The 18,187-nt window shown below is 50.2% G+C and overlaps 1 protein-coding gene across 1 annotated transcript; it reads left to right on the plus strand.

Annotated features, from left to right (window-relative positions):
• Window positions 1-274: 274 nt before the first annotated feature.
• Window positions 275-17,493, plus strand: qsox1 (quiescin Q6 sulfhydryl oxidase 1). The gene is made up of 13 exons (XM_029147539.3): window positions 275-708; window positions 1,435-1,535; window positions 2,313-2,361; window positions 2,464-2,566; window positions 3,154-3,244; window positions 3,407-3,552; window positions 5,451-5,585; window positions 5,677-5,806; window positions 10,814-10,936; window positions 12,130-12,271; window positions 13,157-13,333; window positions 16,087-16,248; window positions 16,311-17,493. The coding sequence occupies exons 1-13, from the start codon at window positions 417-419 to the stop codon at window positions 17,030-17,032; spliced, it is 2,373 nt and encodes a 790-aa protein (XP_029003372.1). The 5' UTR covers window positions 275-416; the 3' UTR covers window positions 17,033-17,493.
• The last annotated feature ends 694 nt before the right edge of the window (window positions 17,494-18,187 follow it).

Consider the following 18,187-nt stretch of genomic DNA (forward strand, 5'->3'; position numbering starts at 1 on the left):
TGATGTTGTTGTTGATGTTTTCTGAATAATGTGAAGGGTTTTTTATATTAAAAATGTTTATTTCGCTTATATCTGCACTAAAGAAAGTACTCTACTAGTATACCCACTTAGAAAGTACGAATGTTTATGTATTAATCGCTATATTATTTTCTGCGCGAAAGCCCGTCACTTTATTTCACCCACAGTTCTTCACTTCATTTTCTTATCGCTCAGCTTTAAAGGACTGATGACGGCGCGCTGTCTCGCCACCGCTGCCGTGTCTTCGCGGTTCTCGCCGTGGGAGTGGGAGTGGGAGGAGGAGGAGGGCGAAAAAGTTGCGGCAACTTTTGCGACACGGAGGTGGAAACTTTCGGAGTTCGGACCCCGCGGTGACGGCGGCGGCGGCGGCAGTAGCGGCTGGAGCTCGGACTGCGAACATGGCGCAGCGCTGCGGCCGTGCCACGTCTCGGTTTGCTGCGCAAACACGGAGCCGCCTGCGGAGGAGCGCAGCATCTGCGCTGTGCCTGTGCTTTTACCTGCTGCTGCCCTCGGCCGCGGAGGCCGGCCTCTACACGGCTTCGGACCAGATCCAGCCGCTCACCCCGGAGAACGCGGGGGCGCTGCTCGTCAACTCCACGGCGGCGATAGTCGTGGAGTTTTACGCGTCGTGGTGCGGACACTGCGTCGCTTTTGCTCCGGTTTACAAAGAACTGGCCAGAGACATCAAAGGTTGGTACGAAGCGGCGGCGGCTGCAGCTCGTTTTCAATCTTTGCAAATATTGATTTGTCTGACTCTGCAATGCTCCACCTCAAAACATCCGAAAATTCGCACATATCTGCCTATAAATATTTGCATGGGAACAGTGAGAGCACCGCGCTGTTGTTTCTGTCTGTTAATTAGAGCATGTGATCTAATGAAAGTCTTTCCCCTCCCGTCCAACACCGAAGCTCCGTCCTCCAACTGTGCTTTGTTTTCCTACTGCACGAGCCAAAAAAACACATCACAGAGCCACGAGAATCAATATAATTGGGACGATGGGTCAGGGCAAAGTTTCCGGTGACGGCAGGAGGCCTGACACGGTCGTGGGGCATTTCAGTCCCGTGGATCACTCTCGCACCCGGGCAGCAGTGCACAACCCGGCGTGCTGCAGCTGGAGGCTGCTGGGACACAGTGGGAACACATGCAGATAAACAGCGTCGTATCGGCCTCGTGCCCGTGAACGCGTCAGCTGCAATAAACAGAGCCGCTGATGTCAAATGACACATGGGTTGTTATATAAGGGACAGGGCTGCTATCGGTTCTAGGTGTGTAAACACGCCTGTACTGTAGTGCTGGAGGTCATATTTGCACAAATGGCACCAGGACAAGCGAGGACCCCATCCAGGGTCCAGCAGACGGAACACTAAATATTGACTGTGGCTCTGTCCCCATCTGCACCGTCTCCGGTGCCTCAGAGTGGAAGCCGGCGCTGGACCTGGCTGCCATCGACTGTGCTGCGAAGGACAACAGGAGGTTCTGCAGCAGTTACGGCATCACGGGGTACCCGTCTCTGAAGGTAGGGTGCATGTGCCCCCCAAAAACACACACCCCCATCTGTGTCTAACCATATCAAACCATCTCTGCAACGATCACACGTTTCCTGAAATTACAAAACCAACCACAGAGTTGATGAATCACTTTCTCCTCATCTCTGTGTGACAGAGACCAAAAGTGACATAGAACAAGAGTATGAATAGAGAAACATGACAGCTCCACTGTGTGTAACGACCACCAGCCTCTCGTAACTATTGATGGAGTTTTTGTAGAATAATTTAAGAAAGAACAGGAAGTTAATGAATGTGGGGTGTTTGTTTTTGTACTTTTTAAGAAACGTCCCTCAGTCAAATCAATCTTCCTGTCAGAAGCGCCGTGTTTTTGTGCCTGAGAGAGAGAGAGGCCATGGTTTTTCAGCCTGGTTTTGAGATCGTGACAGATCGCGGTGCGCTGGCGTAATAGCAATAACTCGCACGCTCAGCAGATTCGCTGCAGAAACTCCCCAGCTCGGAACATCCGCCTCTGCATGTGATCGGTGCGGCGGCGCTCATTGGAGCCCGCGCTCTCGGGTCCCGTCTCCTCGCTCTGTCTGTCACCCAGTGAAACACGATGAGACAAAAGCTCCTTCTGTTTGAGCCCACAATGGAGCCGTAACATCTGCGACTCATTTTAACCAGGAAGGATTTCAGGGTCAAAGCGGCCAAGGTGTGTGTGTGTGTGTGTGTGTGTGTGTGTGTGTGTGTGTGTGTGTGTGTGTGTGTGTGCGCTCATCTGATCCCCCTCTTCCTTCTCTTCTCAGTTCTTCCACGCTTTCTCCCAGGCCAGTTCAACAGGAAGGTTCATCAGAGGTACAGAACCACTTACTGCTGTTTGTTTATGCACAGACCCCCTCCTCAAAGCCTTTAATTCACATATGTGGGGACGGTAATCTAAGGTTTTCCCACCTCCAGGATTCCACCATGATTTCTCTGCTATTCGTCAGAAGCTCATAGACAAGCTGGAAACCCATAAGGATCTGTGGCCGCCGGCCTGCCCCCCGCTGGAGCCCACCAGGTAACACGTCCGCGGCTTGAAGTGACCAACGCTGAGCGCTTGTGTCTCTGTTGAAGCCCTGACTGCGTTGTCTCATGTTGCATGGCTCCATTTGAGCTCATCCTTGGCAGAGAACTGCACTGAACATATTTAGTAGAAGCGTAACAGATTAGCATTGCGTTGATCAAAACACGCCTTTTAGTCTGAAAGCAAGTGTCTGATGTCGGTTTAAGATCCTCTTAGAGCCTGAGCTGCGGTGCGTTTCCACGCTGGGCCTCCAGCTCCAGTCCACCATGCGCCTCTTATAGTGCTGGTGGCGCAACCCAACAGGAAGTCAAGTCCATTGCTCTTGTGCATTGGAGGGAAAGTATCAGAGCACAGGGGGAAGTTGTCTTCTTCCTTTTTTTTTTGTTTAAATGACTTGACACGAGCAGATTCCATCACTGCGATGACTTTTCCTTTTTCTCCTCAGCTAAAACCATTAAACTAGAACAAATGTGCCAATAAAGTGTGAACTCCTGTTGATCTCACAGCAACTGATGCCTGTAGTATTTGGTGCTGATGTTTGAGCTTCAGTGTCAGCCGTGTTTTGTTTCCCGTCTCTCCAGCCAAGCGGAGGTCGACAGACTCTTTGAGACGAACAGCGTCCAACATCTGGCCCTGATCTTTGAAAAAAATACTTCCTACATCGGCCGAGAGGTAATGACTTGAGTTAGTGTTGCTTTATTGTTTATTGATACAAGCTTTTGAAAGGACTGCAACTCTGTAGCTGTCGTTGTTCCAACCAGGAGGAGGAATAAAAGGCGTTCTGGTATGAAGTTAAGGTTTGAAACGGCCTGTGTTGCTCCTGTTTGCTCCCAGGTCACCCTGGACCTGCTGCAGTTCGAGAACATCGCAGTGCGGAGAGTCCTGAGCACAGAGAAAGACCTGGTGACGCTGCTGGGAGTGACGGACTTTCCATCCTGCTACCTCTACTATCCAGGAGGAACCTTCACCAGGCTTCAAGTGTGAGTGTCAAACATCGAGGTTTCCAAAACCCCTGGTTCTGGTCAAACTGACATTGTCACGTATGCGTTCGAGTTTGTTTTCCTTTTATTCTGTGCATGAAGAGTTTGTCAGGGTTTAGTCACTGAAGCTCTGAAGCTTCAATATTTGCTAACTGCGAGTCCAGAATCCTTCAGGTGAGGGTGTAACTGTCTCAGCCCTCAATCCCTTTCCCAGTGTAATGTCATCAAACTACACATCATAAAGCATGACAATAAAGCAACAAGTAGAAATGAAGGTTTTATTTTCCTCTGAACGTGTTCAGTTGTCAAACGGCTGACGTCCTTCTTTAGTAACTGAGTAAAGGATGAGACAACATGGCGCTGCCCTTTGTTTTAAAGGACGACATGACCCACACCTACAGATGGTTTCATTTACTGGAACACACACACACACACACACACACACACACACGCACACACACACACACGCATTTGCATATGAAACTTTCAAGAGGCAAAACTGCAGCTTTATTTGAACAGCTAAGTATCGATAAGAGGCACAGACGAATAACCGGTTGTACCAGATGTAAAATCCACCAAGCTTTGATAAGTGTACCTAATAAAGTGGCCAGGAGGATTTGGACTCGTCGTGATCTGAGCTGCACCAACTTTATCCTCCTCCGGTGCCGGTGGGCTCCAACTTTGCTTCCTGCCAGGGAGCTTTGTTTTGTGCTCATTATCTGAACCCATTCACGGGAATGCGTTTAAACATCTGGCCTCTTAATGGGATCAGAGCATCAGAATCGCTCCCATTATTCAGCATGATAAAGCCACGCTGATCATTCCTCACCCTGGAAATTCATCTGCTGTTTGTGCCTCTTTGTTTGGCGCTTTCAATAACTTGGCATGCAAAGAGGACTCTTTTTAGTTGACAAATGCAAAAAGGAAATGATTTATTGCCGATTTATTTATTCACCCTCCATCTCTCCCCTTCCACCCCCCACCCCTCCCTCATCTCCATCACTGTACAGAGGGGAGGTTTTTTAATTTCTTGCATGAAAACAATGCCATTGCTTTTCTGGCTTCACCTGCCAAACAAGCCCCAGCCGCGCGCGGCGACAGATGGCCTCCCATCATCGCTGAATGTCTGATTGATCCTGGGAGAACACTGTGTGTATATGTGTGTGTGTGTGGCAGAGAGCGAGCGTGTGCAGGGGCGTCTCACATCCGTCATGCATGTAATGTGTGCTGGTCCCAGGTGAACGCATTGCCTCCCGCCACCGCGTTGATCGCCCGCCCGCCCGCTCGCCGACCCAGGGGATCGCTGGATGAATGGTTCTCCCTCCACATCTGTACACTCCCACCAGACACACAGGTGTAATTGAGTCCCGGGCTGGTGTGAGTGAGCGGGGGCCCCGAGTATCCATCCTCCCTATTGCCATCCTCTTCCGGTGTGACAGTGCTCGCTCTGCCAAACTCTCTCTCTCTCTCTCTCTCTCTCCTTCATGACAAGTGGAAAAAGAAAATGAGGGGTGTGAGTGGTAGCGAGCACATTAATGGTTCCAGTTGCAGCATAGTCACATGGCCTCTCTCTCTCTCTCTCTCTCTCTCTCTCTCTGCCACACATCTCTGGCACCATCTGCTCAGTATTTAAAATGCATTCCTGTAAATGTGTAAAATATATGGGCACAAGAAATGCGGCTCATAAAACATTTTTATTGGGCCGTACACTGCAGAAACAAAGGGGGGGAATGTAAAAGCAGTGTATTTTGTTTGCGACTCTGTGCAGGATTTGAAATAGGACGCGCTGCTCGACAAACCTGCCAGAACACGTGGCCGCTGAGCATCTCATCTGTGGCCCCTTCTTAAAAGATAGAGCTAATTGTGCGTCACCTGTGCCTTTTTCCCCCTCACCACAGGAACCTGGAGGCTCGTACCTTCTACTCTTCCGCCCTCCAGAGGCTGCCGGGGGTGGTGCGTTCAGGTAAGCCTCCACCCGTCAGCCTAGACGTCCTGGCCAACAACACCAAGGAGCCCTGGAGACCCTTCAACAGGTACGACTCAGAGAAGACGCACGGCGGCCTCCACTCAGCGCGGTGCACACGTGTGTGACGTGTGTGTGTGTGTGTGTGATCCTGTGCCCAGCTCCAGGGTGTACATGGCTGACCTGGAGTCAGCGCTGCACTACTCCCTGCGTGTAGAGGTGGCCGCTCACCCCGTCATCAGAAAGGACGCGTTGACCTCTCTGAAGAAGTACGTCGCCGTCTTGGCGAAGGTGAGGGAGCGCGTTTCTTTACTTTTTGATTATGAAATATAGGAACGTTTGGGGAAGTGAAAGAGTTAAAAATATTTCTTTTGTTCATGTCCGGGGTAACTTCATCTTAAGCAGCCCACTCATTACAGTGTGTTTCAGTAGAAATACTGCCTCAATGTAATTTACTTTAACTGTTACAGTTAAGGAAAACACTAAAAAAGCCTGATGGAGAACTGACAGGTGTAGTTCTGCCGGGTCACCACTAGATGGAGAGTGAGACAGTGTTTTGCATCATCCAGACGCGCTTCATGACATGTTTTATTCTTTTGCAGAATAAACTAATGAATTTTTTAATTTGCCTACATTACTTGAGTCATGCACCGTGTTATGAGTGTAGTGTTTAACCACACACACACACACACACACACACCACTAAAGCTGTGGTGCGTGGTCTCCTGGGTGCTGTTGACCCTCTGGATGCTGCTGTCCCAGGGGCTTTGAAGCGTGGCTGCCTCCAACTCGGCGCCGCCCACTGGCTTCACGCAGGGTTTGATTACTAACAAACATGACTGGCACTCCTCCTCCTCCTCCTCCTCCTCCTCTTCACTTTCTACCCCTACTTTAAAGGACCAGTTCCTCATCCTGTTGTCTTCTTCTCGCTGTTCTCTCCCTTCAGATCATTTCTAATTTCCTAAAATGTCCTCGTTGCGGACTGTTACTAATAACTTTCCCACCCCTTCCTTCGCTGCTCACTTTTCCCATCGCTCGTCGGTCGCTCCCCCGTGGCGTTATTCCCTCCCGCCTCGCTGCAGCGTGCCAACCAGGCGAACATGTTGTGATGATGGTGCCTGACCTACGGCCCCCGTCCCTGTTGGCTGTGCACCAGCTTGTCTCACTGCCCTAGTCTGCTACCAATCTCTTTGATTATATCTCACTCTCTAGGGAGTGTGTGTGTGTGTGTGTGTGTGTGTGTGTGTGTGTGTGTGTGTGTGTGTGTGTGTGTGTGTGTGTGTGTGTGTGTGTGTGTGTGTGTGTGTGTGTGTGTGTGTGTGTGTGTGGCCTCCCATTAGCCCCAGTTTGTTTAGTCAATAGCAGCACGTCCCCCTGGTATGTTTAGCGGCCCACCCGCTCACATGGGAGCTCCAGGTGGTTGAGGAGGCCGCGACTCGTGACAGGGGCCCAATCCTTGAGTCAGTCGCACTTGTCGGACGCAGTTGGAACACGAGTGGCAGGTTGGGTTTGTGTTGTGCCTGCTCTCCACTGAATAAGACGCCTCTCTGTTAAACTGCTGCTTGCAAACACTTGAGTCGTGAACTCGTGACGTGAGCCATGTGATTGGATTTGTTTGAAAGTGACTCACGATGTGTCACGTTTTCATGGCGGTGACACACGTTCTCAGACCTCACGCTTTCATTAATTATAGATTGCAGAAGGTGAATTTATTTGCATAATGGTTTAAGTTTGTCTCTGTGATATCGAATCATTGACAAACACTGTGTTGGTGTGAGTCTCCTTTCTTTTTTTTTGCTGATTTTATTTTTTGAAAAAGTCAAAAGACTCAAATATTCCCCTGAGACGTCTTACGTGGATTCTGAGGTTTTCCCCAAAACATGTAGACACATTTCAGAATTTGGGGTTGTTTAGTAACAAAAAACTAAAGTGCCATAAAAGTGTTTTTAATATTATAAATAAATATGCTTAGCTCTGCATGTGTTTAGTGTTAAGGCCGGAAAAATGTAAATGTCAATCATTCATCCTTTTACACTGTCCTCACTCTCCCCAAGAATTTTAATTCCATGAACTGTATTTGTTGTCTACAATCATCCTATAACACGTCTTCATATGTATCAATTGGAACACAAACATCAGGGTTATGGTGTTTTTCCTTTTTTGTGTCGCTGTCGTGATATTACTAGATTTACTTGACTTGTCGGGGTGAAGGTGGATTTATGAATCTACATGTATATTGGGATTAAAAATCTGGATCTTGGGAAGCATGGGAGCATTACAGCGAGGTTTTTAAGGATTAAACCTCCATCCTGCTTTTCTTGAAAGAAGCCCTTCAGCCCAGAGGAATAAAACAGAATAACAAACGGGGGGTTATCTAGGGGAAATCGTCTTCACCCTTCTCACACCAGGGCCCTAGATATAATATTTGTTTTTCTACAGACCAGCTGTCAGTGTAATTATGAAGAATATTTGTTGACCTATCTGGATATATGTAGTTGTGCTTTGTCCTGACGGACAGCTAAACAACAACTTATTGTTTGTTTGTGAGGATGAGTTCTTCATGATTTCCTGGTGGCACGTGTCTGCAGCACCCCCCCCCCCCCCCCCCCCACTTACACACACACACATGCTGGATTATTACCAAGGGGCTTCGTCCTCGTCTTCTCCCCCAGGCCCGTCCTAGTCTGTCCTGTTGCAACAGATGCTTCCCTCTAGGGACCCTCACCACAAGAAGCTTGTGGTTTCTCAAGTGCTGCTGATACTAATCGGATCAGGGATGACATATTGCCGAGGTGAAGGAGATTGTCATGGCCGATGGGTTGGGGGCAGCAACGGTATAACAGCAGACAAGGGGGGCGTGTGTTTCTCAAGACGGTAAAACAGATTTAAAGTGGAAAATAGCGGCGAGCAAAAATTGAGTCTTTTTAATAATAATAATAATAATAATTATTATTATTATAAATGTCTCATTATAGTGAGACTATCATCTGATAAATACGTTGATTATTGTGCACCACTGAAGGAACATGGAGGCCAAGAAGAAGAGTAATGATCGCTGCTGGAGGAGCAGATGGTGACAGCTCACGTCGTACATTTTAAAAGTTGAACCTGTTAGGCTTTTAGGCAACGCCGGCTCCTGATGAATACTGTTGCTCTGGTGATGCTGAGCTAAGCCCATTAGTGGGAAGCACCTGCGTTTTCTCCTCTGGTTAAATTCATATGGCCGTTTAATGAGCTTTCCCAGCAGCGAGCAGCAGAGGCCATTGTCTGCTCTTGACATCCCACCTTTTGGTGTGTGTGTGTGTGTGTGTGTGTGTGTGTGTGTGTGTGTGTGTGTGTGTGTGTGTGTGTGTGTGTGTGTGTGTGTGTGTGTGTGTGTGTGTGTGTGTGTGTGTGTGTGTGTGTGTTTCTTTTTTCCTGAAGTGGCTTATTTTTTATAAGAGGGTGAATAAATGTGGAGTTGCCTATCCTCCAGTCTTCCGATCTGTCCTATTCGTCAGACTCAGCAACCGTTCACCAAATAAGAATGTTTATTGTATTTTTATTGAGTTTATTCTGTTGTTGATCACAATTCAAAGAATAAAATCAGACTATGTAACGCAGAAAACTGTGCCTAATGTGGAAATCTAGTCAACTTGCAGGCACAGGAAACCCCGTTTCCTGCAGACTAAGCTGGTGAAAGGTCAAAGGTGAACAAGTCAGAAAGTCTCACGTTTGCAGGAGGGAGGACACGGGGTCGGAGCGGTGCCGCCCGAGCCTCGAACAGGGAGGTTTAAGCAGCTCACTGGGCGTCTGCTTAAGTGGTCAGCGTTTAATACACAGATCCTGTTAGCGGGTGATGAATAGACATCTGAGCCAGCAACTGAAAGGCAAGTGTGTGTGAGGGCGTCGGACAATGCAGGTGTGTTTAGCCGAGCAGATGGCGGCGGCCGAATGAAAAAGGCTCACAAGAGGCCAGATGTTAGATGACGCTCAGTCTTTACGTTTGGTCTCTGACGCTCACCACAGTTATGGTACTGTCCTTCATGTCGTTCTGTCCTAAGAGGGAACTTAGGATCAGGAGAAAGGAAAGTTACCATGGAAGTGAACCATGTGCTTTAACGTTGCTGTTTTTGAGAAGCGTGGTCATTATGCACAGAGGCTTACAGTAACAATAGGAAGCGCATTTAGCTAAAATGTCTCCCCTCTCTCTTACTGTCAGTGCGCTGACGGCATCAGCTGTCGCTATTGTCAGCTGTGTGTGTGTGTGTGTGTGTGTGTGTGTGTGTGTGTGTGTGTGTGTGTGTGTGTGTGTGTGTGTGTGTGTGTGTGTGTGTGTGTGTGTGTGTGTGTGTGTGTGTGTGTGTGTGTGTGTGTGTGTGTGTGTGTGTGTGTGTGTGTGGACACGATTGTCTGCGTTGGTCTTTACTCTGTCATCACTGGTCTCAGATGGGCATCAGTGGGATTTCCTCGTTCCCTTCGTGCGTCTGCCTCCGCTAGTTACAGTGTCGTGTTTCCTCCCAAGCGGTGGGCGTTGCCACGGTAACGCTGCTTTGACAAGACATAAATACACATCAGGACAAAGCCTAAGTAGACGGTGATTAAGTGGCTGCTGTCGGGCGAGGAAATTGATCTAAATGAAGGAAAATTCTTAAGCTCAGCTATTGTTGCATTTAGAGAGAAGTTACAAAGCTGCTGAGAAAGAAAAACACTTGGAGCACAGCTTTTGTGCAGAATGTGCACGATATTACTGGAAACATGCTGGTAATTGATAATGTAGGCGCTACAGTTCTCACGTGATACAACGTGGAGATTAGTAAAGACAGAAGTCAAACTAATGCAAGCTCATGTTCTGGATCTTGAGTCATTTCAGCTGGCGAGGACCCACGTAGATAATAAAATAATCATTCAGCTTTAAGAAATAGACAAATGCATCATAGATATCATTAATTATATATATTAATATAAAAAATAGGAAATAGAATAGTTTTAAAATGCTGAACATACAATAATTAGATGTTCATAAATGACCCTAGATAAAACCCTTAAAGTAATATTTTAATAACATTAACACAGAGCGTATATACATCTAGTATGAATCCCTACTTAACCAGCCTCCAAGAGACATGTAAAAACACAGGATCTTCTAAAATTCCAAAGACTTGTGACCTTTCCTTCCTGCCTTTTCATTGCACTTTGGGCAAAACAAGCAGGTTAAAAATGAGTGTGATGTGACATGACTATTCTATTACTTTACTACATAATAAGTGAGAACCTTAACCTCCGTTTCCATCGTGCCCTGCTGTTCCTTGTCTCCAGTACTTTCCAGGTCGTCCTGTGGTCATGAACCTGCTCAGGTCTGTGGACCGTTGGCTTCAGAGTCAGCCGGGAGACGAGATTCAATACGAAGCGCTCGAAGGGATACTGGATAATTCAGCACAGGTGAGTAAAGGCAGAGCGCTGGCCTCGTGCATCAATATTCCTAAATACCTTGTTCATTTACATCAGGAAGTGGTTGAATGCAAATGGAGCGGGCAGGCATCTGATGGGGGAATACAATAGTAGGGCAGGAGGCACGAGGCCCCAGCTGCAGAGAGGGAGGGGGCGACCGGACGGGTGCCTGGACGTCTGTCTGGCAGCTTCCTCCACGTTCCCCTGAAGCGCTGCACAAGGCCGCCCGTCGGTCCGGCCTCTGCATCAGCTCAGAGTCAGCTCTGTGGGCGACATGTCACGGCGTGGTCGCAAAATGCACGCAGCGACCGTGCACAGGAACATGTTTTTCGTTTCAATATGTACTTTGCCCTTGTCTCGCTGCCAGATCTGTGTGCTGTTGTGTTTGGAATGAAGCCTGCGTGCGTTCAGTGTACGGCCTCGTGCAAATTGAAACAGTCACTTACTTACATCATTAGCTTTTAGCAGGAGAATCAATGGATCGATGAATCAATGGGAAGGTATGAATAGACTCTGAGGAAATGGACTGTGCAGACACACACACACACACACCCAGCCCAAATCTTTACTATTGACATGTGAGTAACCCTGTCAATCAAGCTGGTGAAGGCAACACAGCGAAGCGAGAGAAACGACTTTGTGTCAGAGAAAATATGTCGCTGGATTCAACCGAGGCTCGTGGTTAGAGATCTGAATGGCTTCTGTTCATTAGCGGAGGACTGAGCCATTAACCTGAGATTGACTTCTCATTGATCAGGAAAGCTACGCGGAACTGCTTTCATTACGTGAAACATGTCGGAAGATGCTGGGGAGGCTTTGCCTTCGCCGGCGTCTGCCGAGTTCAGCCCCGTTCGCGCAGCAGTGACGGTGAAGAGGGCGGCGTCCGTCTGGTGCAACAAGTTCGCTCCTGCTGAAGATGAGTTAAAGCGGATCATTATCGTAACTGTGGCCTGTTAACGCTGGCCGGGTGAAGGCAGGCGGCGCCGAGGACCGCCCGTCAGTCCGTCACAGGCCCGAGACGCACGCGGGTTTACACCTACAGACGCGTGGGCTCACCCATTAACCTGACGCGTGCTGAGGGAAGGCTATAAAAGCCAGAGGACGTAAAACGGTCCAAAGTCGGTGGCTTTTAATCTTCTGAAGCTTTTTTTGACTTCTGTGGTGCTGTGCTTTGTCTCTGTCAGACTCCAAACACTGCGCTGCCTGAGGGGGAGACGTGGGTGGGGTGTCAGGGATCACAGCCCCACCTCAGACGCTATCCCTGTGGGGTGTGGACTCTCTTCCATGTTCTCACTGTTGTACAGTCCAGCAGCGGTGGAAGCACAGGTACACACACACACACACACACACACACACACACACACACACACACTGTTACTATGAATGATACAGTAAGCAAATTAGCCCAGGAATATTTGTGTCTGTGCTTTTTTTATTCCACAATGACCTAATGCAGCATCTTGCAAAGAACAACACATGCACAGAGAAAGAAAGCCACAATCACAAGTGTGTCAGTTCTTTGAATCTTCCTGCCGCGTTTCATCATCAGCTCGCCGCGGCTAAAATTGAGCCTAATTGTGACTGCGTGGACAGAGATTATGTTAGATTAGTGGAATGTGAGTGGTTAATAAAACAGGCAGATGACCTGAGAACCGGGTACGGACAGAGACTAATCTCACACACACACACACACACACACACACACACACACACACACACACGTTAATCCCAACGTCTACGGACCGTCATGTGACCTGCAGATGGACCGGCCAAGAGGGGGTGTCCATCTGGCCCCCACAGACCAGCAGCTTAACCGTTACACACATACAGGACAGCAACACGCAAACACACACAACGGATGTCATTAAAGCTGGAAAGACAATAGAAGAAGTTCAAACACACCCGACAAACACACACACGCACACACGGCCGCTGGGTGCAGTTCATCTGAAGGTCCCGCTAAGTCGGGAACAAAAGCTCCAGCTCCAGGAAAATATGTTGGAGTGAGACAACAGCCCGACCAGCATTCACACACAGCGTTAGCAGTGTTTAATCTCCAGAGGGTCATCCCGTCGGCACACCGTAGATTATTCATCTCAGTATGGGGTTAACCCAGCTCTCCCTCACTCCCAGCCCACATAATCGTGGGAATCCACGAGGGGGTCCGCCCTCGCTGCCGCGGGTAACGGGCCTCGCCTCGTTCCTCCACAGATCCTCGGGAGGTGCTGGGCGCCATGAGGGGCTACGTGCGCAGCTTCTTCGGCTGCAGGCACTGCGCCGAGCACTTCGAGAACATGGCGAGGGAGAGCATGGTGGGGGTGCGCACGGCGCCGGCGGCGGCCGCGTGGCTCTGGTCCCGACACAACGTGGTCAATAACAGACTGGCAGGTACAGTTCGCACAATCACCCTCATTCTGTTCTGATTTAAGGTGTGATATACTGGTAAACTGTTGCTTCTGGTTTCCTTTGATGGTGAGCTATTCCTCGTAATAGGACTAAGAAGGTGGTGATGGGAGGATGAAGGCCGGATCCTGGGATCAGACACCAGCTGTTACCTCGTCTTAGTCCTCCATTTTCTCCTGACCCCTCTGCTCTCTACTTGCATCTTTCTCACACCCTTAGTCTGATCTCTGTTGCCCCATCGGGCTCCTCCCGGTCCAGACCTCTGGTTGGACTGCACCGTATCAGCATGTGGCCCGTCTTCAGTCTCGACCCCTCCCTTGTCTTGTCCTCGTGTGCTTTTATTAGGCAGGGGGTTGTCATTAACAGTCCACTTTGTTAAAGCACTCTCCTTTGTGTGTGCCGACTTCCCTCTTTCCTCTCGGGGACAGATTGTGTCCAGAACAGCAGGAGACCCGTCCCCACATGTGTCTGCTCCACACGCAGGGACGTGGTGGGTCGACCACCCCCCCATCCATCTTTTCTCTGTGTGTGTGTGTGTGTGTGTGTGTGTGTGTGTGTGTGTGTGTGTGTGTGTGTGTGTGTCGCTCTCTGTTCCCACTCTCCGTCCCGTGGGACTCATATCCTCCGCCTGACAATTAATAGCACAGCATTCTCGCAGGATGGGTCCCACAGGATCCGGACCTCTCTCTGCCCACACACGCGCTGAAACATCCACAGTTCCCAATGTAATGTGTGACAGCAGGTGGTAAAACACCGTGGCACAAGCCATGATTACCACACACACACGGGTCACGTTGTGGCGTGTGGCAGGAGGAGTTGGTCATTGTGGGAGGTGAGTGGGGGTCCACAGGGCATACGTCAGGTGAATCAGGAGGAGTGAGAAGGAGGAGTGGAGGCCTTGGCTGTGTTTACAGCACTGAGTGGCGGCGTCTCCCCGAGGAGCGCCCGCTGCCTCCCTCCCTCCCTCCCTCCCTCCCTCCCGCCGCTCGGCCCCTCCTCTCCCCTTCTCCTAAAGTGGAGCTCTTTAGCAGGCCTGCCCGCCCCGGCTTTCAGGAGCAGCCATGCATGAAAGAGCAGCTATTTGTAAAGCAGACGAACAATTAATTTATCTGGCAACAAAGAGGCCCCAGGGCCCTCGACCCACTGGCAGCCGCAGCATTAAGACTGGTGGCCGCGTGTCAACGGGCTGAGGCCGGCTCCCATCGGTGCAGACAGTTGTCCACAAAGAGTGTATGGGTATTTATGGGAAAACGAGAGATAAGGTCTCATTTTCAACAAACCCCTTTTTAGTTGGTATTGAATATCCGCGAGCTGCTTCATGCGCCGCGATCCTCACTTACAGAATTAGTGCTGAGGAAGCTAGTTTGACGTGCTGCCCAATACATATTTATGCGCGATGAATATGTATGACCGGCGGCGATGACATTTCTGTGACGGGCCTCTGTTCAATCTCAGTATGGCTGCTATGACTAAAGTCACCCCGGCCACTAACATGGCAAGATGATTAGAATAGGGCTGTGTGTGTGTGTGTGTGTGTGTGTGTGTGTGTGTGTGTGTGTGTGTGTGTGTGTGTGTGTGTGTGTGTGTGTGTGTGTGTGTGTGTGTGTGTGTGTGTGTGTGTGTGTGTGCACTCTCACCTGCTGAAATGCACGCACACACACATCCAGGACGCCAGGAAATTGATGTACCCTTCATGTAAAGTACTGTATGCAGACTACACACGCATGCACCGCTCTGAGATTAATCTTGAGTGGCAGAGAGTAGGAGGTGGGAGCAGGGACGGAGGTGGTGCAGGACGTAAATTGACAGTGCTGTGAAGTGACAGACCTGCTGCCGCTCTCCTCTGTTCCCTTTCTCTCTCTCTCTCTCTCTCTCTTCACACACACAAAGTCTCGTGCACACAATAGTCTGTTGGTGGCAACAAGGAGTTAACATTATGTGCTGTGGTGTGTGGGCATCTGCTCAGACTGTGCCCACATGTTTGTGTGGACGCCGCTGCCTTGGCTGCATGTGCCGGTGGGCAGGCGGGGGGGGGGGGGGGCGACATAAAAGAAAACATGTTAAAGGAGAAAGTTTCTAATTCATTAGTGGGGCAGATCCCCTCTGAGGTTTCTGCCGGCTCTCATGTTCAATTTGGAGATTGGACTTTGCTTTGAAAGGGGTGTAAAGGGACGGGGCAGGTGGTCCGGCGCATGGAGGTCTGCTGCCTCAAAACAGAGGTTGTGTGTGTGTGTGTGTGTGTGTGTGTGTGTGTGTGTGTGTGTGTGTGTCAGTATTATTATACCACCCCTCCCTCTGGGACATCCCAGCCGCCCACTGATCATTGTTGGACCTGGTCACACATTCACACACACCCGCGAGCATCCATCGCTAGATTACATGCAAACAAACACGGGCGGATGATTTACATATACACACTTAGCCGCGCACATACACATATGCATATGGGCACTTAGTTTTTACGAGCGCTGTGACAAGAGCAAATGGGTTCAACGCAGATTGCATCCGCCCCTCAAAGTACTTACACCCTCACGTCAGTGCACCAACAAGGATAATATAAGGAACAACAATGGATGATACAAAGGCCTGGATGCTGTGTCTGCAGAGAGTCTGGATCCAGCAGTTTCCCTTATCGCCCTGCTGTTGTTAAGATGAGACATCACTGTATTCTATATTTAAATGTGTCTGTCTAATAAAAGCCCTGTTTTTTTCGTTAACCCTGTGTTTGTGCTTGTCAGGGGCACTGAGCGAGGACCCCAATTTCCCAAAGATCCAGTGGCCTTCGCCGGAAATGTGTCCATCCTGCCATACAGTGGATGCCAATGGGGATCACAAGTGGAATGACAAGGAGGTTCTCCGCTTCCTGCCGTCCTACTTCTCGGCCAGCGGGATCCTCACAGGTAGGCAGCGGCTCTCTCACATGTGCTCCAAGCGGCTTCCTCTGACTCTCTGTACCCGTCAGACTACCTCGAAGACGAGAGCAAGGTCCTGGAAAAGCAGCGGCTGAAGCACGCGGCGAGGAAAGCGAGGGACGCTCCGGACCCGGTGGCGCCGACGCCGTCCTCCGTGCAGGGCGAGGAAGAGGACGAGGAAGAGGAGCTGCAGGATGAGGAGGAGGAGGCTGGGGAGGGGGGGGCGGACGCGGGCGAGATGGGCGCCGAGCCGTCCGAGCCCACGCCCTGGGACCAGCCCGCCATGGACCTGGACCCGGGCCCGGGCCGGGGCCGGGGCCGGGGCCTCAGGAGGCCCAGCATCGTGGGGATGAGGCTGCGCGGCGTGCAGGAGGACATCGTGGACCTGGACTCCTTCGTCAACCAGCTGTACAACGCCAAGGCGCTGCGGCTGGCCGCCTCCAGCCGGGTCAAGCAGCGCTCCCTGCAGAGGAAGGAGGAGCGCGAGCCCGGGCCGCGGCTCCGGCTCGGCATGGAGCTGGACGCCGGGCTGGGCATGGTGGGCCTGCAGCCCATGGAGGCCGACTACGAGCCGGACGCGCAGAAGCGGGAGGCGTTCGCCGAGGAGCTGGACCCGAGGGGCCGCTGGATGTCGGTTCTGAGCATCGGCTTCTCCCGGGTGGACATCAGCCTGTGCGTCATCCTTTACGCCCTGTCCTCCATGTGCCTCCTCGCCATGTACCTGTTCTTCAAAAACCGCTTCAGGCTACGGCGGAAGGCGGTTCTGCCCTGAGCCACAGGCGACGGGGTTCCTCCTCTGGAACGTCTGTGTGTAGATGTATATTAGTACGTGTTGGTGTTAGTTTGGGGTTTGTGCTTTTTACCACTTGAAGGATGATTTTACAGCAGTTTTGAAGCCGTCTAATATGAATTAATTTGAACTAATCTATTTTAGGCTGTGCCATGTGAACTATTTTTGTGGATGGTTTAACCGCGTGATCGCTTTCATTCGTCGCATCACCTGTTGGGACGTTACGACGCGGTGCTGCGTCCGCACAAGCGCTGCTCTGGTTGTTTATGAAGCGACGTGGAGAAACGCACACGTCGACACTGGACAAGGTTTTAAAAATACGCAGGATTTGTTTCGGGCTGTCGTCCACAAAGTCAAGCTGAATCCCAAGATACATCTCAAAAAACACTGTTTTACGAAAGTTCCTCCTCTGTCTGAATCAATAAAATTATTTTTGATAAGGACTCTCTGCTCGTTCACTGGTAACAGGTGATCACATAAATATGTTGTACAGAAACGCACAGATGTTCGTTGTAACTTGGGCCAAACAAGTTGGTTTTTTTTGTTGTTGTTTTGACCAAGACCGAGTAGGAGCAGGTTGTTGCATATGGGAGGTTAAAGCACCCAAGGTTGAAGGAAAAAGCCTGTTGCCATCTGCTGTGCAGCACAAGCTAAATCCTAACAATTTCATTGGGATTATAGCAAGTGAGTAATCCAGCTTTCCTTTAGGACTAGAGGGGAGAGATTACCCTGGAGGATTAGCTCCCCGCAGATAATAAACTTTATTAAAACGCAATCGGCTTTCGCGGGGCTTCTTCCCTCCTCACACAGTTGGAGGTGGGCTCCACCGGGGACGGGCAGCAGTCGACCCTCGGGGCAGCAACACCAGAGGCCGGATGAAAGGAGGAGGCGAGCGTGTGATGAATGGATGGGTGGATTCGATGACGTCCGGATTACGAGAAGCCCATCAGAAGGACGAGCAATGCTTGATCTTGAGCTCCGTGATTCCTGGAACACCGGCTCGAATTCCCTTGACTCCCGCTGCTTTCCCTCCGCCGCCCAATGCACTGATCTCATCCCAAACCCAAGGCCGCGTCCTGATCCAAGGTTTTCAGCGTTTGATGGTCAAATAGTTGTGTTAAGGCAGTCGATTCCTCT

Source organism: Betta splendens, chromosome 4, assembly GCF_900634795.4.
Source record: "Betta splendens chromosome 4, fBetSpl5.4, whole genome shotgun sequence".
Classification (NCBI taxonomy): Eukaryota; Metazoa; Chordata; class Actinopteri; order Anabantiformes; family Osphronemidae; genus Betta; species Betta splendens.